The following is a 27,843-nucleotide window of genomic DNA, read 5'->3' as shown; positions in this document are numbered from 1 at the left end:
ATCTGCTGGCGTTGTGGTTGATATTACGACGATATAAATCTGCGGCGTTGTGTACCGAGCGGGAACTAACCCCTGACCGATGGCGGATCCACCCGCGGGAGGGCCCGAGTGTCCTCCCACAAACTCCCAAGAAAGCACCATCGGCTTCACTGAGGAAGACCTCGAAACTAGAACCACTATCGAGAACCGGAAGCGAACCCGGAGTGGAGATGCCTTCGCTCCGGCGGATCCAGCCGGTCGAATCACCACCAAGGAGGTGTGGAAACTGATCGACACGCTGAAAGACGTCATCCGCCACCAAACAGCGACCATCGCAGCTACCCAAAACGAACTCCAGGAGATCAAACACAACCAGAATGTCCTCCAGGAACAGAACGAGAAGCTTCATGAGGAAGTGAAAGCGCTACGAACACAGGTTGAAAGCGGCCCAGCAGTGACGGCGACTAGGACCTGGGCGGCAGTCGCAGCCAACGGCGGCAATGCCACACCCTTGCTGAACCACCAACAACCTGAGAAAGATCAAAACTGCGTCCGAATCAGCACCCAGAGAACCTTTGTCGACCCAAGAGACAACGAAAACAGCGACGGAAACGTATTTGGACGATATCTCCCCACCGATGCCGTCAACACATCCGCACGGCATTGCAGAGCGACACTACAACGCAAAACGCCCAAGTGGCTGGCATTGGCACCACCAAGACCGGCTATCTCATCCGATTCAAAACCGTGGAGTCGGCTGAGATGGCTCGCAATAATACTGAGTGGCTATATAAATTGGACAATAACACGAAGCTGGTTAAACCACGGTTCGGCGTTGTAGTACACCGCACCCCCACCGAGGAATTCGACCTGGAAACAGGTGCCACCCAAGCAGCAGAGAAAATCATCCAAGACAATGACCTGGCAGAACACGGTTTCCACATCGAAGAACTGGCCTGGATGAAAGCGAAAGACAAAGCGCTAGGGAAATTCGCGTCGTTAGGAATCTGGTTCGACTCCGCAGAGGGAGCAGAACATATGCTTCGCAGCGGTTTCGTTGTCAACCAGCACTACATTCCCCATGTTGAACGACGCGAGATCAAGAAAAAGAGATGTTTCCGGTGCCAACGGTTCGGACACTTGGCATGGACGTGCAAGGAAACACCACGATGCGGACATTGCGCAGGGCAGCACGAGCGTGAACGATGCCCACCGGGAGTGAGAGCACGGTGTCTCGATTGTAGTGGCGAACACCCTACCGGCGATCGACAATGCCCAACTCCTGCGACCTCCAGCCCCACCAGATGCTAGAGAGAAACCTGCGCGTTCTACAGTTGAACATGATGAAGTCGGCACCGAGAATGGAAGCACTAATCAACGACCATCAGAGCCAATATCTAGATGTTCTTCTGATCCAGGAGCCATCTACTACGACCTATCGCACCCATGTCAATCACAGCGCCTGGCGACTATATCGACCCACCGCACCAACCGACGCAGTTCGGTTCCGCAGCCTCATCTATGTGAACAGGCGAATGTCCACCTCCTCACACCGTCAGATACCCTGCGATCACCCAGATGTCGTAGCTGTCAAAATCTGGACCGCCGACTCCCAAACACTTTTCTTTTCTGTCTACATACCTCCAGTACCACTCTTTACAGCCGACGACGGGTCAGCAGTGCCGGCGCTTTCAGTAATAGAAAATACCATCACGGCCGCTATGCAAAACAAACAGCGAGCTACCAGTATTATTATTGCCGGCGACTTCAACCGGCATCACCCAATGTGGGGCGGCAATCACATTCCGCCCAGATTTATCGAAGACGCCAGCGACCTAATCACCTTTTTCCAAACCCACAATCTCTCCAGCTGCCTCCCTCGGGGTACGGCGACGTACTGGGCTATGAATAATCCAGGACAAAACTCCACCATCGACCAGACAGCGACAGACAGACCAGATCTGCTTATCAAATGCCATCTATACCACGAGAACTATGGCTCCGACCATCGCGCCACCTACTCTGAATGGAATCTTCAAGCTCAAAGTAGGCCAAACACCAAGTCGAGGAAAGCGTATGAGCGCGCGAACTAGGCGAGAATCGGCGAGGAAGTAACCCAGCAGATGAGACCATGGAAAGACATTAAGACCCGGCCAACACTTGACAAGGTGGTGGAAGAGCCCATATCAGCAACGGCCCAAGCCGTTGACCGGTTCACACCGGACACACGCCCAACACCATACTCCAAACGATGGTTCACACCGGATCTCAAGGCCCAACAAGTCGAAGTCAACCAACTGCGCAGGAGGTGGCAAGCGAGCTGCGCGGAGCTCGGACGAGACCACGCCAGCACCACTGCCGCCTTCCGGACCATGCAACAAAAGCGTCGAGCGTGGACCCGGACGATCGAGAAGACCAAAGCATCACACTGGAGACAGTTTCTAGACGAGGCAGGCGAAGGAAAGCTCTGGAAAGCTGCGACCTACATGAAGCCTCGAGAAACATGGAGTTGTATCCCAGCATTACGAGTTGGTTCGGAGGAGCTCGTCCAGAACGAGGACAAAGCGAAGGCTTTCCTTAATGCGTTCTTCCCTGCAACTAACACACCCGACCCCAGCCCACCGACCTTGTCACAGTCGGAACTCCCGTGGCACCCTATCACCGAACTCGAGATCGAGCGATCACTGAAGGCGGCGAAAGGCGCTATTGCGCCAGGGGAGGACAAACTGCCGATGCTGGTCTGGAAGAAGCTATGGGTACATTTAAAAACACTTATCACCGACATCTTCAAGGCGTGCGTGGAGTTAGCACACCACCCACAACAATGGCGCAGTGCGAAGATTATTGTGTTGCGGATGTTGCGGAAGCCAGGCAAACCAGACTACGCAGTGCCCGGCGCCTACCGCCCAATATCATTGCTGAACACGCTAGGCAAGCTACTTGAAGCAGTGATGGCCCGCCGGCTGTCCTACCTAGCGGAAAAGTACGGCATACTGCCGAATAGCCAGTTCGGCGGCCGTCCGGGCAGAACCACCGAGCAAGCTTTGCTGGTGCTGTCTAATGCGATCGACAAAGCGTGGTACAAACACAAGGTGGTGACTTTAATCGCATTCGACCTCAAAGGCGCCTTCAATGGAGTGAACCAAATAAGCCTAGACGCCTCTTTACAGGCTAGAGGAATACCAAAGCTGGCAAGGAAATGGATTGCAAGCTTCATGAGTGACCGACACGCCAACATTGGATTCGTCGACTTCCGCACCGACACAGAGCTACTGATGAATGCAGGTCTAGCGCAAGGGTCGCCACTTTCCCCCATCTTGTTTGCATTCTTCAACGCCGATCTCGTGGACCAGCCAGTCGACTCACACGGAGGCGCGTCGGCATTCATTGCTAGAACTCGCAGTATGGGTAGCAGACCCGGTACTCTCGGTACTGGTGCTTGTCTGTTGTTGAGTGCTTTCGGGTCTCGTAGTCTCTTTATTTAGTGGCGGCGATTGGCATGAACAATTGCCCTGCTGTTGCGAGGGAACCTCATCACCAGCTGCCCTTTCTGCATGTTGCCTCACCGAAGCCATCAGGGGAAGTTGACCGTCCAGGGAGACTGCAATACCACGACAATCGATGGAAGCACCATCAACACCTGTAAAGATTAGCAGTCAGGTATAATGCGAGGGTAGTACGATACCTACATCTACTGAGTGCGCTTTCCATCTCAACCTCGTAGTAAGGCGACAAGGAAACTGATTGTGTGTGTCCAGAAGTGGAAAGCGTGGCATTCAAGCTTCCTCCCATAGCTTGGTGCCATGTGCTGACTGTATTACATGTGGATTGAATGAGGGGCCTAAGATCAAGGGCTTGAACCTGACCGAGGATAGCGATGACTGTGAGCAGAGACCTGAACATGACCAAACAACTTTGGTACCCGAAGACCTGACTTTGGCGGGTGGTGCTGCGAAGCGCTTTTATATCATCAAGGCTCGATGAGCATATTTCTGAGGCACCAATTTACCTAGGAGGCGTGGCAATCCATAAAAGTAAAAGAAATCGAGAAGAACGACAGGTGGTGCATCATTATGTTGGCATCACTGGCATCAAAGAAATGCCAATGACATTGAAAATTGATGTCAGCGGAAGAATCAACTTTTAATTTTGGGACAGCACATTTGTGCCCGTATAGCTCAATTTAAGATTCCCTGCGTGTGAAGCTATAACTTTAGAAATATACCATTTCCAAGACCCAAGAGATATAAATTACCCTCGATCTCCCTCTCTGTAACGGACTTTGTCTATTCCCCATTAACGTGATGAGGGCTAGTGTAGATTCTGCTAGCATTTTGTTGCTTCTTCTCCCCGTTTTAGTCGTGAGTGGCTGCACATTCGCTCTGCATTATGGGGGTTTCATATACTGACTTTCGATAGGTCGCAAGGCCCCATGATGACCCTATCCACACAGCAACATCCACCCATCCAGTGCGATCCCCAGAAAGCGCATCCGCGACCGTGACCCGCTGACGTATTTTCTACTATCATTCTTCGCCAACATTCCCACTGCCGAAAGTACCGCACGAAACGCTCATAGAGGTCGGTGTCCATTCCTGGCCTTTTACAAATGCCTAATGATTGTAACAGAAAGCTCGGGCTTGTGTATATTCGCACGGAATTGCTTACATGGACGCTACGACGGAGAACATTGACCACCTGAGCAAGTCAGCGAAACCTCGTGCAACGTTGATGCTGGAAATTGCCATCGTCTCTCATATGCCAACCTATCTGGAATATTCCTTTGCAACTATGTAAGTGCTCCAAACTTCAAGGCAAAGAGGGCTCCGTGCTGACGGCACTAAGAGCCTCGAGCGCATCTCAACAAACTGTGGAAGCCTTGTGCCCCTGGCGACAAAGGTTCAACAAACATGCCAGGTAGACAACTTTTATACGTTTGGAATGATCGGCGGCTCTTCTCAAAACGCGAGTGACTGGATTGACTTTCACTTGGTAGTTGCGGGCGAAACCATTGGGTATCCTATAGAGTAGTTCAGACCTCACGACCTTGCCACTGAGTCGGATTGGTATTCGAGGTGGACCAATTAAGGTGCTGCCGGAGCGTAGCACGGATGTGATTCACATTTTCGTATGTAGATTCTTATAGAACTCTCAAAATTAGGGAGCTGTTTTTCCTATGGACGCGCTCGAAATGAGTTTCACCAATTTGTTCTCTTTGATTGCTTCTCAACCTCTATTTTTATTGACGCTAGGCCTAATGTGGCTAGTGAATATTCATTGCCCCTTTCCTATTCGATAGTAATTGATGGGCTAGGCCAGATGTAGGCCGAGCTGGTCTGGCCAAGACTTAGGAAAGAACCAAAGAGAATAAAACGGTGAAGGAATTTCGAGCGGACCTGTAAAGCTCGTGCGTTGGTAATGCCCTTTCTTCAAAGTATCGAAGGCTATCGCTACCCAAGAAGCTTCTTAGAATGCTTGGAATAGCATACGCCGCGTTGCATTGTAAAATCGTTGAACACCAGTACCACCCTTAACTCAATCATTGTGCTCATGCTTACTGCATGACTGATGAGATAATACTTCGACAGTACTTCCGCCCAAAATAACCAAAAAGCATAAAACAAATAATGTCACGCGCGTAAGGAAGGAAATCGGTCAATTAACAGAGCGGTCAACCCCGGAATATTCACCCTTTTTTTCCATCAACTGGCCCCTCACTGCATTTCTCGAGATAATGCTGAACCAACAAAGATCCAATCAAACATATCCGCCTCGGGGATAGCTCATATTTAGTCATCTCCTGCTTGCACACAACTGCCTTTGATGAACCGATTCGAGATGTCAGTTCTTCGAGCTCTGCTTGTAAGACTGACAAGTGCGCACGAAGACGCGAAATCCGTTTTGAATTTCGATAAACAGCCCGACTCAGTCGTTTCAATTTGGGCCAGCCTTGTCTCTTCAGAGTTTCAATTTTGGTCAGGATTTGACCTGTACCCAATAGATTTACTAATGGTACCCGAGATTGCTTGGCAGGGAACGTAATCTTATAATCATCCCTCTTTCGCTGAAGCGCCTGTTTAGACTGCAATTGAGCCAACAGATGCGATAACATGGTCGTAGGATCCAGGCTGGGACGGTGAATATTTGGTATTGTTGCCATCGATGTTCCCACCGGCCGCTCCACTTCATTCTCGACGGCGGCAGTGATACGATGAGTTGGGGAGGTGCCCGAAAAGAGTAAAACCAACAGGATCATGCAACTGATACAGCATTCATCGGAGATTTGGTCTCGCCCATCTGGCGACACTTTTGTTTCTATAGCTTTGCCGGGATTTTGGCTAATCAATTGATGCCCAGAAGTCATGACCTGGCCGGTACGGATGCTATACGCACCACCCACTTGCGCCGTGGGTGTGTTGAAGCTAAAGTCCAACATGACCTACGGTGGCTGTCCTGGACTTACTGCGCGGGACTAGCAATATTAAATAGAGACCAAATATTCTATAATAACTGGAACGGCACTACGAGTTTTCCAGTACACCATAATGCGACCGCGGTCACCGTTGTCGATCTTTGAGGCTAGGCCATTTGCATCGCTGTCGGCATCAACGGGATAAGGATTATGCTGGCAGGGAGCAGAATTGGAGGCTGGAGACGGTGAAGCCTCATTATGAGAATGGCCATGTCCATACCAGGTCGACTCCGCATTAGAAGGCGTAGCGTACATGTTCAAAGCACGACTGTGCTGATGTTGATTTCACCTTCACCACCTTCACCACCTTTGTTGATTATTAAGTGATGCTTCAGTGTTCATGTTATTGAGGGGAGTTAACTGTGTGTTGTGTTGCATGTTCTCTAAGATACAAGTAGGCTGGTGAACAGGTATATATGTATGCACGTGATCCCAGCCTCATTATCATCTCAGTAACCGGGATATTCAACAACCTTCACCACCTTCACCATCGCTGAGTCCTGAATGGGAACCACTCTTAGGCTTAGATTGACTTCCATCTCATCTACACTGAACCTAGAATTTTAACATTAAAATGTGTCCCAGAGTCTAGTTGGAGAAATAGGTGGTCTTGAAATGGAGCATCGGCCTGATCTATCAAGATTAATCCCAGATAAATATTGCGAGGTATTTTATTAATGAGGTGTCAACTCAAGTATCATTTGAAAAATGCGAGAATTCAGCTGTCCTAGGTATAACTTTCGCTCTTTTTTCCGGGGAATCTACCACTCGTTGCGAGGGAAGAGTGGTCGAACCCACGGCATGCCTATGGAGATAACGGAGGATAAAGCAGTGTATAATAAAGACCCCGATCAAAGCAACACTGCCTCCAAAAATGCTGCTGAGTATAAGTAATGTGCCCTGTTTTGAAAGCCTTGCCGATAGATTACTACCATAGATTGCTGTATCGTGCCATTTATGATCTGAGGTTTTTGTGGCTGATGTTGGTCCAGAAATCGACGAATTAGTTTGAGAGCTAGCCGCCGTTCCTGTCAACGTCCTCGACAAGGTTTGGCTTTTATCACTAGGGGCCAGAGATAAGTGATGCCCAGCCGTCCCAGTGATATGACCAGCAGTCCCAGTGATTCGACCAGCAGTCCCAGACCATTCGGTGCCAGAAGCTCCGTCGCTTTGGAAAACCCTGCTCTTTCCGGTTTCTCTGATCTCGGAAGCTTCGGTATGTATTTGGCTAGTCGAATGATACAGGGACTCCACGAAAGGTCCCGACGAGTCCTCAGAGTGCGGTGTTTCCAAACTAGCCCATACTTGAGAGGTACGATTGAATGCAAACGGCGAAAAGGTGGCTCTTGTGGTCACGTTCTGAAGCAAGTCGGTAGTGTTATTCTTTGAATTCTCAATCGGAAAGAGACTATGGTCATCAGAACCGGTGCTGGTATATGATCCTCTTATGGCACCGGTTATTGAATCTTTTTCGGTAATTGCTCCATTGTGCTTGGGTTCCGTCGTAGGCTCATCACCAGGGGCGCTGACTGGAGAACTGGAGTGTAATAGCAAATCACAGTATGATGGTCGATCCAAGGCCGACAAAGGGAATTGCTTCGAGACTGGCGTGACGTCAAGCATTGATCCCTCATCATGTAGTGCCTGGCTTGTCCGAAAACCAATAGTTTGAGTGTACGTTGGCTTTAGTGAAGCCAACGTCGGCTGTAAGTCAATAATTGTCAGCGATGGTGTTCAAAGGCAATACATCGTCTCTGAAGGCTGGGAAAGTATGAGAAAAATCTGGAAAGAGGCATGTATGATACATACGACTGCTGAGCGATAGCTATGACTTTCCATGGCAAGCTTCTTTACAGACTGAATATGTATTGATCAAGCACGGAAAGACCAGAGCGTGTCAATAAGATAAGGTGGACTGTTCAATATATTGGGTCTCTGGGAATCGCCGATGTAATTCCAAGTTTCCAGGGCTAGGATAGTGGCAATATAAAAGGCACATAGACTATTATAACAGTTAGTTATGTCTGGTGCTGGCCTTGGAAAATGTCAATTCTGCACGTCAATACCCAGCCGCATATTTTTATTCGCTAGCCCGCAATATAAGTCGTAGCAGTAAACATCGTTCAAAGTTCCTGCAAATGGTGACCATCGTTGAAGTAATAGATTGGACGATTCGGCCATCGCAGATGTCCGACATAAATAAGTGCATCCACCGGCCAAGGCAAACTACCAGTTCCATTGCAGCAAATTAGTGGACAATGGCGCCTCCCCTAAGCCGTGTCAAGCGAGAGCAACTCCGTAAGCGTCGCAACAATCTACTACGACGCCACAATGAATTTTGGCTTCTGTATGGGATGAAAAGCTGGCTCATCATGGAACTGCCTGATGGTCAGATCTTTACATACCACTCCCATCCAGATACCCCTCCGCCCTCAAGGGAAGATATGGTAAGACAAAATTAATATGAGTATTCGATGATTTGCCGCTGATTAGTGAAAGAAAACACGGCCCAAGCCCACTATTGTTCGAACGCCTCGCGACTATATTTCTGCGACCTCTGCTCAGTCAGTTGGCAGAGACATCCCGGTCTTCTGCGCCCTAGTTCGTCAGGACCAAAAATGGGAAGCTCTGGCGAATCATTTGAACAATAATCGCCGCATGGTCTCGTAGTAATACAAACCGTTTCGTGCTTAGTTAGTTCACTTTGGTGCACAGTGGGATCCGTGGCGCACGTCAAGAAATACCGATCTCAATACGGTGGTTAAAGCAATGGAACCTGTTCAATATAGAAGCCGGGTATGACATCAGGGAGAATCGAAACCAATGTCACCATTTTATTTTTTTGATTGTTTCTCAAACTCTAAGTCTAGTCACGCCAGGCCTAATGTAGTTAGTCGACGATGTACTGCTCATCGCCCTTTCCTATTCGACGGCCCGAATTGGTCTAGGCCAGAAGTAGATTGGAGGCGACGACCCAAAGAGGACAGTAGGAAGGCTAGTTAGGAGCGGACAAGTAAATCTCAGTTGGTTGTAATACTTGTCTTGTTTCCTACGGCCATGTTGAGAGCAGATCATAATTCTAGTAAACTTGAGAAGTTTCGGTATTGAGAGGCTCTATTCGGTATATGCAAAGGCCTAACCTATCTATGGGCTGTGATCGGCTGGTTATGGCCACCGATTGATATTGACCTCAACTTGCGCTCTTCTTATTGAGTCTGCCAACCAGGGGATCGAGCGAGGGATAATGGCTCATCTTCTACGACATATTGCAACCGTCACCCTGTGTCCAGTTCCCCGATGCTACCTCCGCCTAACGTGCATCCGGCGATGTCGGTGGAGTCGACCGTGTTTCGCGCTTGGATCAAGAGAAACTGTAACATGACATAAGTACTGTGAACGGAACGCTTCAAAAGGGGTTATAATACTTACTGATTGGGTCACTAGAAAGGCGATGGCTTCGCCTCACGCTGTGAGTGGGTAGCGAGCCAGGTGCCTGTGTTGCAGAGAATTGTCAGCGCAAGTCTTCGTGATATCGTAATATATGGGCAGTGTGTACTACCGGCTCTGGTGGGAACATGATTGCCTTTAATGGCCTGGAAGCCTGGTGGATTATTAGCATATCTCGGACTCGGACGGCGAAAGAAAGAGCCATACCACTGGAATGGTAACCAGTAGGACGCCCAGAATGAAGATTTCCAGTGCAATCATCTGTAATATTTTTTAGAAACGCTATATGCATTGTGAAGGGGAATGAGGGAAAGAGTTCGATGTTATATACCTGACTTTTGTAGGCAGCCTTGCAATACAAATTGTGGTTTTGGGGATATATATAACATGAAGGAGAGAGCTACCGACCCCTGTTGAAGTCACAATCTAAACTCGTTGGCCCGCAGCAAATTGATGCTATCGCCTACTCAGAAACATGAGGAATTTTTGAATTCATTCTGCCCACTTAAACGGTACCCCAACCTCAGTCAACCAGGTTCTCACATTTAGCAATAATATATATTTAGGGGAATTCAGCAGCTCACAGGCTACGTATCGCTTCATTAGTTTAGACCCTTATTTATAAAACCCCCAAAGGGCTAGAATTCACAACTTAATCACCTCTATGGTCCCGAAAGATTTGCTACATAAGGGTATGTGTCACCGAATTTGACAACCGGCGTGCTTACTAATTAGCTAACCACTCCGGACAGGGGTGATGGAAAGCATAATCTCGCTACCCGGATTTTCGGCTCGCTACTTTCCATTTCGCGCTCAACACCAGATCCTGCAGTTCATACAGCGACAACTCGAAACCCATGCCTTCTGCTTCCTTCAGCGTTGGCTTCCATCGGAGTCTCTCGCGGCCGGATGGACTTGCCCAGAGGCCTTAGAGTTGCACAAATTCTTTCGTCTCTTGGAAGTTCATCAAGAAAAAGTCAAGGCCGAATGTTTTCAGTTGACCTGGAGCACGTTGACAGGATGGCGTCGCGTGGTTAGTAGCATTCGCCACGCAGCTGTGCACCGTATTCCACACGATCGGAAAACATTCCTTAAGATGGTTCGCGCGGCCATCAAATTTTCGAAATGCATCGCTGGCTTCGAAAGCTCCAAAAGACTTCGTCGCATTCAAAAGTTCGTGAAGACATCGGTTTCAGAGTTCGACCAGCTGAGAGCCCAGCTAAAACACAATGCCCGCTTACAAATTTCTTTGGGTGAAGCCCACCCCGATCATTTAGCCCGGCGGTTGGTTTTGCTTCCGGAAGCTGTCAGGAGAGTGCTTCAAAGCGTTGAAGGTGACTACGTCTCTAAAGTGAAACAGTTTTTACACGCGGAGTTCAAAAGTACTTAGGGGTCGTCCGCGCATCCTACCTACAACATCAAGCGCATGGCGAACTGCACCGTCTCGTAAAAAGAGTAGGAATATAAAGAATGAATTCTGAAATTGCTCCTATACTTTCAAGTTCCGTGAAAATGCTCAAGCCACAGATCTAATTCTGTCTAGGTGTCAGGTCACTCCGTCCACTTTCATTCCGAACCCACCTCATCCGCTTGTCCTCAGTCATCTGTCTTGAAAGGAGTCAAAGCAAGACAAAGCTCTGGAAGTGTCAAAGCCATCGAAGCGAAGACTGCCTAACAGGAGAGACCTTCCACTGCTGCTTCCACTCCTGTTCTGCACTGGTTTCCTCGGCTCGCGATTTGTCAAGAGCCACTCTTAATGAAACGATAGCTCGAATCAAGCGCGGGTCCCCAGAAGGGCTGTTTGCCGGGTTGAAATGATACTGCAGAGCCAGACTTTGAGTCGCGTCCATTGTGGTGCTGACAAGTTGGTGGAAGCTCTCAAAACACTTGCAATAAAAGTCGTTCTCAAGTCCCTGTTGGCGGTGCTGCCGTATCCTTTCGGTCTTCAATTCGGACATTGACATTTCGGGTTGTGTTTTGGATTTTCTCAGTCGTGGCCGGGTGGTTTCCAAGGCCATGGTAGATCCGCGAGCCATAGAGATTTGGTGGTCCAGTAAATTTATCTCAGGAAGAGATGGCTTGATTTGTAGGGTAGTTGGTATGGTAGTAATAGGGATAGTATCTTTGGCTGTGTCTGTGGATCGACTGTAGATGCTTGAAGTGTTGTCGCGAGAGTAACCGGGAATTCGATGTTGGAAAGGGTTCATATCGGTCGCGGACTGAGCACGTCTCGGCTCTCTAAGACTGAGGTAGGGGCCGAGAGTTGCTGGTATTATAAGAACGGTAAGTCCATTTTATGGGCGAAGCAGCCGATTTGTGCTCTAGGATATTTTCTGGACGGCTATCCTCTCATTCTCACCACCGTTGACGAACCGCGAATTCTTGGTCGTAGACTAGCACTGGCATAGCACCAAGTTAGTCTGTTGAGAACTTCAGCAATGTTCCCAGACGCCAAGTATATTGTCACACTAAGGGGTGGTATTATGGAGACGTCGCATGGTTCTTTGAGAGCGAGCGAGCTTTGCGGCGATTGTCTTCGCCCCGCCACCTACTCGCGCTTTCAGATTTCAACATACGAGGGCGACCATAACATGTGTCCACGGGTTACAAGATATAGACAGATAATATCCCGCAGTTTGAATTCAGACTCCTATCTAAAACAATTGTATGATTCTAATTGTTGCTAATATTGCCAGAGTAAACCTAGTCTCCGTGCGTCTTGCATTTCATCGGGGTGACCCGTCGAGACCTAATTACATTTTGTATTCTACTTATTAACTGACTTGAACGCCAAACTACAGTTTCACCTAGCTCATAACCGCCGCCTTTTCTGCCCCAAAGCAGGCTCCAGGAAGTGAACTAGTCGCTTTGACCCGCGATAGCAGTAACAAGATCTCTGCGGCGGCCATTCTTGATCTCGATGATCTGCGCGACCGAACTGGGCGTAAGCCTTTTGCTCATCGAGGAATTCCAGCACCGATTTGGGGAAACCACCGATCCTTTCGCGAAAGGTATCATTGGCAATTTCAATTGTGACCATTTCGTCAAGGCTGGTGACCCGAAAATCAATGCGCTTTCTGAAGTATCCACAAAACTGGCAAATGTCGACTAGATCTATGCTTCCTAAATCAAGATCCTGACCAGACTTAAATCTGGCGCCGGGGAACTCGACAAGCACCCGCTGCAAGATCTCGGCAGGATTTGGTCTTGAACAAAGAACAGACCCCCGACAATGAAATGAAGCCTTACCCTGGATGGGAGTTTCATCCAACTCAAAGAAAAACATTGCCGACGCGAGAATGGTCCTCACAAGCTCAGCTGGAACTGCAAAATCCATATTCGACATCGCTTCCAGCGAGCACACATCGTCTAATCCAGGGAGCGTCCCATCGATTGCCTGGTCTAGTCGGAAAATATCAGGCGTCGACAGATGGGGTAGGTAATTCAGAGCTTCCAAAAAGCCTTGCTTTCCATCCATAGATGGAGAGCACATCATGGCCCGGAACAGTCGGGGAAGAGGCCCCTCCCAGATTCGACCCAGTATGCCCGTTGGACGACTGGGGGAGATGTGGAGAAGCCTGTTCCGACAGAGAGGAGAAGGTCGTGTCGTTTCGCCATGGGCCAGATGATGCTCGACTCTCGCAAAGCAATGGCGAGTGGGTTGTTCGCACGGACCCCACCGTCTTGTAGACAAAGGCCTGGCAACTCTTTTGGTTGGAAGTAGCTAGAAAATGTCAGCGTGTTGAAATGTCTCATGGTGCTTGGACTCACATGGGCGCTGCACCACTGTATATCGACCTGTCAAAAGCTAACTGTTAGCAAGATCCACTACCACTGTCCAAATCAACTGGCTGCAAACGGTCACTTACGCGTCAAGTAAGGAAGGGTTTTGTCGGTCGTTGTGTGGAGTTAGAAACTCGTAGGCGGTATTGGTGGAACGTGGACTTGTTCCTCGGTAATTGGCTAGCACGCAGGCTTTACCATCAGATGTGCGGCTTGCTACAATGGCGATCCGGCAACCCGCAGGATTGGCGGTGGCGACATCGAACATGCGACGAGATGGGTCAACGGCTGCTTTCAAAATCTTCGACAGACCTTCGGAATCGTAAAGGCCATCTGTGGTCAAGTTGAACGCCGAGGCAAACCACCGGATACAGCGAGGAATTGGGGTTTCGGATGAATGACAAAAAATGTTTCGCGCCAGGTGCGGGAACGCATCGAAGCATTGTGTGACCGAAGATTGATTGAGAAAAACGTCAATTGCCGTCAATGCGCCTAGAGGAGGTTTCTTAGTATATCAACCACAAAAAGACTCGGCCACTCGGCGTACGTACCTACACTGGTTCCAATGCACAGGTCCGGCAAAGATGCGATCGGAATGCTAATGCGACTTTCTAAAGCCCGTAGAAGGCCCAGTTGGATCAGGCCGCGCACTCACCACCATCTAAACTGAGAATTACCGGGGGCTTCGTGGGAGGTAGTTGGCGAACGGTAACGTCGGACTTCTCTTCGCAGATGGGACATTGAGCAATCTCGAAATGGTACTCCCCAAGACGACTTGGCTTTCCGAAGATTACGACACAAGTGTCACATATTGCATGCTTGCACGGGAGCATATGCTCCGGGGGTCGACTCAGACAGACCAAACAAGTAGTGGTGGAGCGAAGACCACCCCACTGGCGATACAAGCGACACAACGTCTCTTTTCGAATGGCTGCCGATGTCTTTACTGCGCTCAATTGCGCAAAGTGGTGTACGAAGCGGGATGAAACGCCAGCAATATGGTATTTGAACTCATTGTCCCAGATGCTTAGACATCGCTTCTTATAAAGTGCGGCGAACACCACGGTAGGCGAGAATCCTGGGCAAATTAGCTTCTTAATTGAGTTGAGGGTATGAGTCAAGAAGGATGGTCGTACCATGCATTTGAGGGGGATAGGCGTCCATCAAGAAGGCCGAGGCTACAAGGTCATCAAAGTCCTCCTTTGAGTAGCCAATGGATGTTTGCGTAACCTCTCGAAGGCAATCATCCATCGTTTTGTTCCTCACATAGTCCCTTCGGGCTCTTGCCAAAATATCGAATCGTGCTGCATGCAGGAGCCTTTCGTGGCTTTGTACGCCAGTGCTCCAGAAAGCGCTCAGATGAGACGCCGAGAAGCGTCGACAATTGGAAATTCGCTCGGCCTGGACTATACTGAGCTGCTTAACGATCAATGTTTGCAGTGGCTGGAAAACGACGCTATCTGAAAGCCCGTGACGTGGACGCAGGTCCAGAATCGTGACTGTCCCAGTATCGAGCTTTTGGAGCTGAGCGCATTCCTGTGCGAAGGCTTCTGTTACATGTTGACTATTGGTCAAGACAATGACTACCTGCAGGGGAGCGGGAACAACCTCATCGCCAATTGTAAGCTGTCGACGTGGTCTCTGTAATAAGTTTGTTGCGGATTGGATGTCAGGGACGGAATCGAGGAATAAACACAGGATCTGGGTCCATGGTAAAACGAGTTGCCTCTTGACCTCTTGCTGTAGCCTTGCAGGGGTCAACGTCCCGTCTGCACCCCCTAATGAGAAGGTTTGATGCTTTGTCGTTGAATTCTTGAGCCACTTGGAATCCCCCAAGCTTTGTTCGAGGCATAGACCGCTTTCAGCAAACAATATAGGATTCTGCGTATGGGCGGTCTTGGTGCTGAGATGGAGACGGATCAAGCCTGCGGGGCCTTTCCGTGTGATATTGTTGTAGGGGAACAGAGCCCGCAAGGCTTTCTTGCGGTTTGAATTTCCGTAAAAGTAGAGCAGGGATGGATATTGATATTTTGGATTGGGTAATCCCTGCACTAGTTGTTCTAGGCGGTTGGTATCAACTAAATCCCAAGCTTCATTCTCTTTGACGAGGTCAAGCCAGGCAGCCATTAGAGAGATTGAGAGATTGAGAGATTGGCAAAAGAATGGGCCTATTGGGAACCTTATATACGGGCTCTCATCTGAAAGTGACTGGCAGTGACTTACAGGTGGCCGACGCTCAGGTTGAAGTTGGCATAACCTTGTCCCGCCTCAAAATCCCCTCTGAATCAAAAACATGTCAAGCAGCAGATTTCTTCCGCCAGTGCATTTGCAGATGGCGGTCGCTTAAACCGATTATGAAGCAACTTTCACGTTTTGTCAGATGGCATTCTTTTTTGACTTCGGAAACTAGCCCACGTAGGTCTCACCGCAAGATACAAATGCGTCTTCCCCATACTAGGACCCTAGACCTAGTTAGAGCACGTATTATAGTGGCCTTTCATATGGACTATTTAAAGCGCTGACACGGTTCTTGTTGATTTGCCTCCTTACGATAACCTTAAAATTTTTGGGTCATGGCCTTCGGTGTGGACGATCACACAAGTACCCCAGCGAAAACGGGATCGGAAAAGACTCCACTTCGTGAAATTGACCCTGTGCTTGTTCTGTCTTGCTCAGCTGCGGACGTGGCCCCGGCGCTGTGTGGAGTCAACCAGATACACCACGCCGATGAAACTTCCTATGTCAGAATGCTTAGAGAAGAGGCAGAAATGGATATGCGTTTCAGTATCACAGTTGGCGCGGCTAACTGGGCACTGCTGGCCGGCTATCTAGTCATTCCCGGCACATTCACTTCGCTACAGACCTCAAACCAGGTTGAAAAGACGTTGCAAGCCAACGAGGCCGGTCGTACAGTTCTACATATGATCCAGAACCCCCCGTTACTCGCTATTGCGTGCTTGCTTTTTGTTAGTGGAATTGCGGCTCTCATGTGGCTGATGCATTTCCCAAATCTCAGGGGAAACTACCCCTGGCTAATCAACAAAGTTTTTTTGTAAGTGAACAAGTCCCAACTGACAGAGGTATGAAAAGCCAGATTCAACTCTAATCCTGGACTAGACCCCTATGCCTACATGCTGCTGCCGGGCTGCTAACCACTGTCATCAATGTTTGTACATCTCAAGGTGGGGATTGGTCGGTGATGGCTATCATAACAACTGCTGTTACTGGAGCAACTCTCCTGAGCTGTTCAGCACTTCTTGCACTCTACAAGTTCTACAAGCTGGAGCGGGTCAGGAAAGAAGATGAGGATATCCGGCGTTCTCGAGCATCCACCGCTCTTGATACGTGATACCAGGGTTTTCAGAACGGAGAAGAGCCTGGTCAGAAGTATCACCGTTGCATCGAGACTGGTATTTTCCATCTTTTCCTTTTTTTATTCTAACTCTCATTCTGGTACTGCGGAAGCCCTTTTGCTTCTAGGGTTTAGTTGTGAACTCTCACAATGGGCCTAAATGTGGATCTTTGCGCGCGCCCGATAGCCCCTCTCGTCCATCCCTGTCTCACAGCATCACTTCTTGTTCAGTTTTCCGATTTCCATCCAATATTCATCATGTATCCCTATTATCTAAGGAAATTGGTCCGAGCCCAGAAAAATAGCATGTTCAATCGTAAAAGAGATTCTCGTACGGAAGCCCTCGGCGGTCAGTAGATTGAAGATCGCCTAAATGGCGCTCTAAATCGATAGAATGGTTAGACTGATTGCTGATAGACCGATAGATAGCATGCTTTTATTTAAATTGACACTTCTCATTCTGCCAAATACACTTCATCTTTCCAAAAGAAATTGTACGATAACCCTGTAGATAGTAAACATATACTGTTGTTTATGTACCTCGAAAGAACCTTTACTTTGGTTTTTGCTGGCATGTTGATTGTTAAATCCTACTCTTATTTCCTGCGAGTCTATCTCATCTTCCAGTAAAAATCATCAAATTTTGGAAATGGCCATCTTGATGAATAGAAGTCTGTATTAGCAAAGCAATAGTATCAGTCAAATTCAAGGAAGCTAGAAGCCGGCTATATTTTCTTTTGCCACCAAAACACAATACGATACACGAACTTCCCACCTGATGTTGGATGTTGTTAGCAAACAAGCTTATAGACAGGGTATGTTTCGAGAAATTTAATATCTCAAGTTTTGGTCTATCGATTTCCCAGATCAATATGCTGTGATTCCCCGAATTGTCAAAGAAAATGTTCTACATGAGAGCCGTAGGGAGCTACATACGCATATTACATACGGTGAAGGAAGTTGTGCTAACAGACCAAGCTCTTAAATCTTTCCATTAATTGAGTGCAACAAGATTTGGTTCAAGTAGCCATGTTGAGAAACGTTGGGTAGTCAAGCGTGTTAAGTAACCATTCATCATATTGCGCATGATCCCGATACCGTTGAAGCTATATTTATTAACTAACGTGAGTTGGTGCCCTATTGCCAGCATGGTTTAATTTTAAAGCCAAGGTATAAGTGAAATATACGAGAGCATAAATATTAGGCCAACCCCCTTTGTGAGACCTCCTTTCTGCTCAAATACGTGAGTCCTATCCTCAGAAAGACCACCCAAACGGCGCTACTCTTGGGAATTAGCCAGTTTTGCCAGTGCGTACGGTAAGAAGCCCCCACCACGCAAACCCCACTCCCTCGCAATATCTCTAATCCGCGGAGCAGGACATAGCTAGGAGCCAGGTGTTTTCCGATAGAGGAATCAAATCTAGCCTGGGCCAAATGGCATGTCTACCAAAGTCCCAACGACTACCGTGACGCCGGAAACAGTGCCTCATGCACAAAACCAGAACGTAATTCAACCAACATTACCGACATTGCTATGTTTATGGGTTGACAATTTCAAGTACCGAGAGTTTTGCGTGTGATATAATTACGACCCACCCTACTGTCGGCCCAGGTGTCGGAGACGAAATGGCGTCCACTCAAAGCATGAAGACAACCCAAACGCCCTCCTGGAACAACGCCGCCATGCCCTTAGCTTTGATAATTCCAACATTCACACTGCCAACTGGGGGTACGGTGGAGGCTATCACAACAGCTCATATTCCTGCCCCTACACGAATCGGACCTACCATACCGGATGAAGGGTCTGGAAATGTGGTGTGGTCATCGACCACTCGATGGCTGACTTTATGCTATCTGCTCCTCCTAGTTGTCAAAATAGTTGATGAACGTCGAACCATTTAATTTGCTCAACATCCTCCACGGAGGAGCAGAATGGGGCTAGCCCACGATATCTGTCTCTGACCAAGAATAATTTTACCTCCTGTTGTGCTTTTCTGCAGCGAGACTCTAGCAAAAAGGAAAACAAAATGTTGGATATTCAAGGGGAACAGCATCTGAACATGTTGAAAGTAGACCTGTTAAAATAAACTGAAAATTATAAGCTATTTTCTGATGCCGCGCAACCGCACCTCAACTTTCCACACTTCAATTGACGGTGGTGGAAATCCCGATCAACAGAGGGTCACTGTAACCTACTATAATTGCGGCAATTCACCACCACACTTAAAGATCCAATGTCGTTATGTTGTTACCAATTGACTGACATTGCGAAGACGAAGGTCATGTGTCAAAATAATATCTTGGAGCTATAAATGGTTCTTTGACCCTTGTCCCTCCTCGCTATTCTTTTCCACGCCGCGAAGCCAACACAGCATTATGAATCGCGCTAAGACCAAACACAGCCGACCTTCTACCGTGTGGCTTGATGAGTCGGCCTTCTGCAATGAGCAGCTGAGTCCAAACTCAACGGCGGCTCCGCATATCCAACCCCCAACAATACAGAAAATGGCCACCGCCGTAATCACACAAGGTTCAATGGAGCCACACCCGGGTCGCCCGAACGCAAGGATCCCACAACTGAATCAGAACCCATGGGATACTTTTGAACCTGCCGCTGGATCATCCCAAGATCGGTCTCTGATATTTGCCCGAAATAAGTCGGAAAGAGGGAAGTTGGTGCATATCCAACAACTTGAAAAACAGTTCTCTCCCGCCACAGGTTTCCTAGAGCTGATGGAGCAAGTCTTCCATCCAAGCTTCCTAAAATTGCTCGAATATTACCATCATGATGCATCGTGCACGTTGATCTGGGAACCAACAGAGGTGTCAGTCGGCCACATTTTAGCCTCCAGCTGCTCGATCACCACCGACGAACTCGTTGGAATTGTCAAGCCGGTGAGTCAGAAAAAGGCTCTTGCAGGTGCATTCGAAATTAGCTTGGCATAGGTATTAGAAGGAATCCAATATCTGCGCGGGCTCGGGCGAGCACTCGCTACCCTAGGCCCGGAAACAATCCTGCTTACGCAGTCTAGTGATGTCAAGATTAGTGAGGTATCCGCGGATATTGCGAAAATTGATGAAAACTGACTTTCAATAGTGGGCGTCGAGAATAGCTGCGAAATTAAAGAATCGGAAATGAATCCTGCGACGACGAAATTATGCGCTCTAGCCGATGTTGTCACGAAATTGATGTTGAAAAATCGTACATACGAGTGGGAAACGGAGATTCAGAACTTACCTTGCCAACTGGAAAGTATCTCCGTCGAGGAAATCTTGCAGGTAAGTTCATTCCGTCTCATCATGTTCTCGGCTAATGTGACAGAATGAGATGTTTACCCGAGATTCATGCGAGGGAGAGTTGAAATTGTTGGTCAGTGTAGCCAACAAGACTGCCTATCATGGTATCAAATCTTACTATGCTCGTTGCTGAAGGACAAACTCATTGGCTTTTGCTCGGCTGATTTTTGAGGCCTACCAAATTGAGAAGGAACCCGCGATCCTATTTTCCATCTGTGCTGTTCGGACAATATATTATTGGTGCATAAGAAAAGCTAGGTACGGCAGATTGGTAGATGGAGTATGGTTCAGACGGTGGTAGTTTCAAACGCTCTTCAAGCGAACAAATATAGTAGGTTCGGGGTAGCCCCTCGACTACACGCAATTTGCGACCTGTTGTTATAACCAGTTCTTACTTATATGACCCATCGGTATTGTCAATTTATTTGCATTCGTTTGCATTCGTTTCTCGCCTATTTAACTAGGGTCTATGTAACACAAGGAGTGCGTTGCTTCTGTTTGGATTTGAGACATAATCATACCCGCTGGGCAAAATACTATCATTATCTCGCAGATGTGCTCCCCGCTGGAACTATAATACTGAAACCAGGTTTGTAATCAACAAAGAGAGGTGAATATTATTAGACTGGAACTTTCCACTTCACAGACGATCTGGATTGAGCTAGATGGGTCTGAACGCTCCCGTCTATATATCTCTGCGTTGCAGGACCCCATTGCTCATCAGGATATTTATACAAGTTTAGCTACCCTGGCAGCCACACGAACAAGGCATCGAGTTGGCATTTTCAGTAGTGGAATTAGCCCCGCCGGTGTCGGCTGTATCGGTGATGGGAATTGGGCCGAATGTAGGATTTCCGGTGCATACCGGTTCGCCTTCTTGCGGGCGATATTTGCTGTCGCCGTTATATTCAACAATACTTCCAGGCCAAGGGAAGTGAATGTCTACATTTTCTCTGGTAATGCAACCATTCACGTTGGCGATGAACATAGGAGGAAAAGCCAGCGATTGTTTGGGTGTGTTGTCCGACGAATTTGACGGCGACTCATTAGCCACAGTGATGGGTGCGCAGTTCATGTACATCTCTCGATTGCCGATACGATTAAACCATGTCCAGGCCAAGGTGTATTTCCCGGGTGCAATACCGTCAGGGATCGCGAAGTGGAGTTGGAGAGAATGGTCCGACTCGGCACTCCCATCAAGATTTCCGGGTCCTTTTGCAGGGCATCCCCCTTCGTAGGACTTGATGACTTTCCATTCCGAATTCTTTGTCGGCTCACGATCACTGGTGAGGCTCACCTGGCAGGACCCACCGCCATGGGTGGCGCTGCCCAGAAGCTTGATGAAATTGTTGCTCCCAGTCCGATAAGTTGCCTCTTCAGTCGGAACGATAAAGTCACCTGGGGATATCTTGCAAGGAAAGTCACTACCATCTGCTGCAAGTGGCGAGTTGTCAAGTGTCTTCCTACTAGATCCGTAGGGCTCGGGAGACGCCATTCTCAGGTGCGCATATGTCGGCGAAAATACAACTGCCTGCAAAAGCAGACACCATTTCACGAGTACCATAGTAAAACGCGAGATGGCCTCCAGTGGCCAAATAAAGTTAGATATCATATAGCTGAAGGTTATACTAGGATTGGCAGCGGCTTATATATCTCTGAAGTGCACATAAACCGAAGGACGCGCTTGAACTGTTGAGGCTGCCGCAGATATATGAGTCCATCACGAAACCACAGTGCAGCCTAGTTGTGCTGTTCTTTTGGCTTAAAGTGCATCGCAGCAGGTAACAGTTCAAAATTTGGCTCTCGAGATCAATATGGTTGTACCCATTGACTGAAACCAGTGGTGAGCCCATCATTGCAATAAAATGTTTTCACATCCGAAGGGAAGTGGAGGTCCCCGTTTAACTGAGTCGGGTCGACTCACCACTCCTTGTACGATCTGGCACGATTCAACGATGGACTTTACCCACCAGCATCCCCTATCAAGACCAATGCTGCTAACATTCTGTCCCTGTGTTGAATTTTCCTTGTGACAAAAGTGCGGCGCTCGCCACGGACCACCATTTATGTATCAAGTCACTACTACCAAACTCGAATTCTAAAATTGTCCGCTCAATTCCTCCTTGATTTTATCCTCCTACTTCTTGTCCGCTCCCGGTCAGAGCCAGCGAAGAATATCAATATGGATGTTCAACCAAAGCTGAGAACCAACCCAGCCGACGCAGTGAATCAAAAAGCACGCAGGAGAAGAAAGTCTCTTTTCAAAAAGGCATCCCAGTATAGCTCGGAATGCGATGCCGATATCCATCTCGTTCTTCGGATGAAGAAATCCGGGAAGATCTTCGTTCTGGCCTCAAACACAAAAGATTGGCCTCTTTCCCAACATCAACTAGTAAGTTCATTGGGTCATCGAGTTTTGTCGCGAGAAAGGTACTAACTTGATTCCAAGAGGTCTTATCACCCTACACCCATTCAAATGTCTCCAGCAGACCCAGTGTCCAAGCCGTGAGTCTCCACCATACTAGCAACAAGTGTCTCCCTCAATTGGATGCACTTGTAGGGGCCTCCTGATTCGTTCAGTCGACCCCTTGCAACCTATATCCCGCCAAGGTCGTTCTCTCTTATCACTCTGTGCAAGATATTATCTCCCCAAAGGCTTCTGCTGTGCTCTACTAATTAGAACATATGCTCTGGGAATTGAAGACTGTTCAAAGTCGATCAACCTTATGATTCATGTACAAGTGCTGCGGAAAATGTATGACAAACTTAGTCGATCGCGTTGAATGTTATGAAAATTCACTTCCACCAAAGGGACTAACGATGGATCCGCCATCCCAAAGGTAAAACGCGGTAGGCTCACCTAGCCAGATAGGGATTGCCTTTATTTGAGCTAAACCTTCTCTAGTACCCCGTTTCAGCTTTCATCATGGTTCCAAGTACGAATTGCAATAAATGGCCCTTCTCAATCAGGTTCACATCCAGTGGGCTGAAACCAAATGGCATCTTGGCAAACATCGTTGGACAACGAACTTGCGTGCCGATAGTACGAGACTTGTTTGATGACATATCCCTTGTATACTCCATCGCTGATCTGTACATGTATTTCCCATTCTATCCCATCCTGCGATTGGCCTATCGCGCCGACCGACATTGACGACATTCGCTTAACAAGCGTAGAACAGCATCCTCTTAGGCACGATACATCAATCACACCGTCTAAAAAGACTTGGAATCAAGTGTCTCAGTAAGGATGTCGCCACCTACTAACCATCAAGGTTGTACGGAATTATGCCTGTCTGTGATAAAGGCACAAATTCCCGCACCGCCGTTGATGAGCCGAAATAAACGAGCAGTACTCCCTCGTGGAATGCTCAGACGTCGAACTTTGGCGAGAATTGCGACAAGCTCAATTCTAGCGCAGGCAGGGTTTCTGAGTCACTCGGAAGGGTGTTTGAGTGGCTCTCTGGTAGTGTTGCTGAAGAAAAAGCGTCTCCAGGGAGCATCATATTCTCGCTCGACGTCTCGCGTAGCGCTTCATCGTATCCATAAATGCTTGGCCGCAACGAACGTGGCATATCGGTTTGGGTAGCTCCAGATTGCGAGGTCACATCCGGTGCGACAACTGATCGTGAAGAGACCATGCCAAAAATATTTTTATCGTTTGATGGACGGCTTCCCTCGGGTCCATGCTGGCAGACGCAGGGCTTCGTACTCGTCAGCAACCGGAGACGGTTGAGCACAGAGAATTCCAACTTCAGCTTGATGCTGTACACCACGGTCTTGAAGCTCACTTGAATGTAGTGTAGCTTGTACTCCGCGAGGAGGAGTAAAACGTTCAGGATTACAACGAGGATGTTGATGCAAAATAGATGGATAATGGCGTTGCGGCCGTCGCGACCGCGGATTATAATGACACTCTTGAAATGGTGCACCGCTTTATATATATATATGCCACAGATGACGAAATCTTGTATGCAAAAACCCGTCGATTGGATCCGGTCAAATATCGCGGCAGGGCGAGCAAAGCGTGCGTCGCCGCGGTTGAGGCCGAAGAAAAAAACGGTCATTGGGATATGTAGGATGCAAGCGTTTGTAATGATCATCCATAGAACCCACCGCACCTTTCTCATGTCGGAGAAAACGAGGTGCAGACGCGAGTAGAGGACGACAGCTTGGCCGGTAACCATGGCGTACCATCCTATCATGAAGGGGATGGACGTCGGGAGGTTGGACGCCTGAGAGATAAAGCGAGCCATAGCAGGAATTGCATGCACGAGAATTCCCCAGGATGCAAATTGCATGCTCCAGAAATAGAGGCCCCGGTAGCGCTTGAATGAGTCGAACGTGACAATCCCTGTTTCTAGGGCATTGTACGCGCCGATAGAGAACATGGACACGATCTGGATGATGGAGATATTCTCCATGAGGATGGCCCCAACATTTGTTGGCAGGCTGGTCATGAGTGTATCCATGGTCTAATAAGGCTTAACGAGTACAATGAAGGCTAGAGGTATAGAGGATAAACGATCAGCAGCTTTGTTTATAAAAGCCCCTCGAACCGAGAACTGTCCTCGCAATGAGATCATGACATCGTAGCTAGGGGCTCCTTGGAAGCTCTAAAAACGTCTGGACTCTTATCGGCTTGGGGGAATATGCTTGGTTGGATTCCCAGTGGTCTGAATGGGTCTGACTGGAAGCTATGTCGAAACCTGAGTAATGTGTAGTTGGGACTGAGGCATACAATTGATTTTCAATCCATGCCACAGTTATTTTTGACGTGAAGGAAAGCTTTCCCACTATTCTCAAGTCATAGGGCTAGTTTCACGACGACTGCAAAACCGAGGGCGGGATCGTCGGCCCATGGCTGATCGCCTCATCTTGAATCGTGACAAATGATTTTCAATGAACCATGGAAACGCTGGTTCGGGGAGAAAATGGGATTATCCGTGGATAAATAGGATTTAGTTTCGATCTCATCGGAAACCTTACCAATAAACTTCGGCTCCACCTGCTTTCTAGGTCGGCCGTGGTTGAAGTTGTCCCTACCGTCATAGGAGAATCCAGAAGAATCGGGTATGCTCACTACGGGCGTAGACCTTTGGAATACTATGAGGTAGCACTACTGAATTCAAAATATTCTCGATCTCCAGAGTCTGAGGACGGGTAGAATTCAGCCGGATGCTGGAAAAGGAGTGGGACCTTGCCATTTCCGTGAGCCAATCGGTTTCTCGGCTTTTCAGGCAAAACCCAAAAGAATATGCTTATGTAATCCCAGCTGATCCGTTCAAATCCGTTGAATGTTTATAAACTGTCTGCTAGGGTTATAAGACTGGCGAACGAATCTGAGCAGATAGAAAGCGCAGATTTCGGATTCGAAGAGAGTATACTCATTATGGAAGCTAGTACAGGAGAAGATACATACCTTCTTGAACATCCTTCAAAGGACGAGACTAACGAGAACCAACAGGTCGGCACTCGACGAGGACCAAGTTATTTTCTTGCGAGACCAGGTAGGAGAACCCGACCATGGATTGCTTTCAGCGTACCATTCTTTTGCTGGATACCTGCGTGATATTCCAAATACCTCAACTGCCGTACCTGTGAGGGTGGTCCCTTCAGAAGGACCAAGCAACAAAGGTATGTTGCATCATTACTGGCCTGTCGATACTAGGCGTGTGGATCGTGTCTGGACTTTTTTGAAAAACTTTGCTATTTCTTCTCTTGACTACAAATAGAACCTGCTTGATCTATTGTCCCGTGGGTCATCGCCGAGTTTCTATCACAGGACCGTACCATCATCGGTCCATATTCACAAGCGGTTTTTGATTGGTCCTACAAGTGCTTCCTTTGTTCAGGGTCTTACCAGAGTGTGATAGTAGCGTTGCAATCTCGCGGGGTAAAATGGCGATCGTCGAGGACCCCAGCTCAAGAGCCTTGGTAGTTGAAATGCCTCAAATGGTTGCCCCGGAAACTAAGCCCAGGTTCCTGCTATGGCTTTTTCGACACGATCTAGAAGTCTCATGGTCAGCTATGGAACCCTGGTGAGCTTTGACGAAGGAAAATTTAGCACGACAGTGGCAATGGTTGGTCCAACTTGGATTCCAAATCCTAGTTCCATAATACATGCCCTAATATTTCTGGATTGTTTTCTTCTCCGAATGAAATGGAAGTCTTTAGGGCCCAACTTTCAGAAACTGTTGCAATAGTGGGACTGGGACAGTGTAAATAGTGGAAGTTACATCTTGGACAGTAGTACAACTACACCACACATGGCTGAGGCCAGAGAGCCCTTCTTGTTTCCAAGAGCGGCTCGGATGGTTCGACTCTGGTTGGTACTGAGACACAACCGTATACCTCAACGTAGATCCCGGTACGGGGCAGTCGATCACTTCCTCCACAATAGAACCGCAGATCTTGTGCTTTCGCGCTAGCGCACCGTGGGGTCCCTGTGTCAATGGGTACTTGGCTTTCAGGCTCATGATGCCGATGCCGGCACAGCTGCTTGGCAGGAGGAGTCACGCTTTCACCTCGTTTTAGGGCTTTTGATTGTCCCCACCTAAACCTTTAAAGTCGAAACTCCCCAGAAGGCCACTGCGATCAAACATTCCTTCACTTTGCCCGGCGTCTCACTAAATCCACATTCATTCACCGAACGGAAGGATTCAGCATGGCAAAAGACCACAAGCCCTCTCGGCGAGGTGCAGGCTGCGGTACTGCCACAACGAAACCCGGGACTGGCAGGGCATGTGCCTCCTCGCCTTGTTCTGCTCGGTCCACGGCCTCTAGGTCCAAGGCGGAACGTAACCCTCTCAAGGCGGTAGGGAATCACAAAGGGCTGGTATGTTAGTCTCTGTTTTTCCTTCACTTGCTCGAGCTGCGTTGTATTCGTTTACTTTATCCCATCAGTCGTTTATAACTACACCTTGCTGACGCTAGCTTTTAGGGGCATTCTACAGCGGAAAGCACCCGAAAGAAAGACCATGAAGCGACCCACCGAAAGTGCCTAGATGTGATGGACCAAATCCAAAAGGAGGTCCAGCTGGCTCTTGAGGAGATAGACGAAGAAAGAGCCCATGATTCCCAGTCGATGCAGCGTTTGCATGCTGAAAAGGTCCAGGAGACCTCGAAACTACAGGAGGCTATCACAGCAAAAGACAAAGCCTTGGGAGAGAACCAGAGGCTTGAACGAGAGCTCTGCCAATTGCAGCAGGCGCAGGAGTCATCTCACGCCACCATGCAGGGCCTGGTCTCATGGCACGATATTCAGCCGGTCTTGCATCAAACGCATGGCGAGCTAGTATCGGCGACTACTCGGTTCTGGAACACGATCGACGCCCTCCAGAACCGTAGACTGGCATCCTACTTGCCTAGCTCGGGAGGCATCCACGGAAGTTGGCCCGAGCAGGATGGCCCGCTTGGAACTCTAGGTCACGATGCCCTGCCCGGGTTTTCTGCTTCGAGTGATTATCCCCTTGTAACTCAAGAGGCGCCAGTTTCAATCACCCAATATTAA

The 27,843-nt window shown here is 48.4% G+C and overlaps 2 protein-coding genes across 2 annotated transcripts; both read left to right on the top strand.

Moving 5' to 3' along the window:
- Positions 1-79: 79 nt before the first annotated feature.
- Positions 80-3,198, top strand: N7489_004656 (reverse transcriptase; the record flags this gene model as incomplete). The annotated part of the gene is made up of 5 exons (XM_056710408.1): positions 80-592; positions 649-1,197; positions 1,275-2,025; positions 2,119-3,058; positions 3,150-3,198. 5 exons carry the CDS (start codon positions 80-82, stop codon positions 3,196-3,198), a joined length of 2,802 nt encoding a protein of 933 aa, XP_056568829.1.
- Positions 3,199-26,997: 23,799 nt separating this feature from the next.
- On the top strand, positions 26,998-27,843 carry N7489_004655 (uncharacterized protein; the record flags this gene model as incomplete). The annotated part of the gene is made up of 2 exons (XM_056710407.1): positions 26,998-27,168; positions 27,274-27,843. 2 exons carry the CDS (start codon positions 26,998-27,000, stop codon positions 27,841-27,843), a joined length of 741 nt encoding a protein of 246 aa, XP_056568828.1.

Source organism: Penicillium chrysogenum (genome assembly GCF_028827035.1).
Source record: "Penicillium chrysogenum strain IBT 35668 chromosome Unknown utg000002l_segment0_segment0, whole genome shotgun sequence".
NCBI classification, from domain to species: domain Eukaryota; kingdom Fungi; phylum Ascomycota; class Eurotiomycetes; order Eurotiales; family Aspergillaceae; genus Penicillium; species Penicillium chrysogenum.
This window is presented reverse-complemented; position numbering and strand designations above follow the sequence as displayed.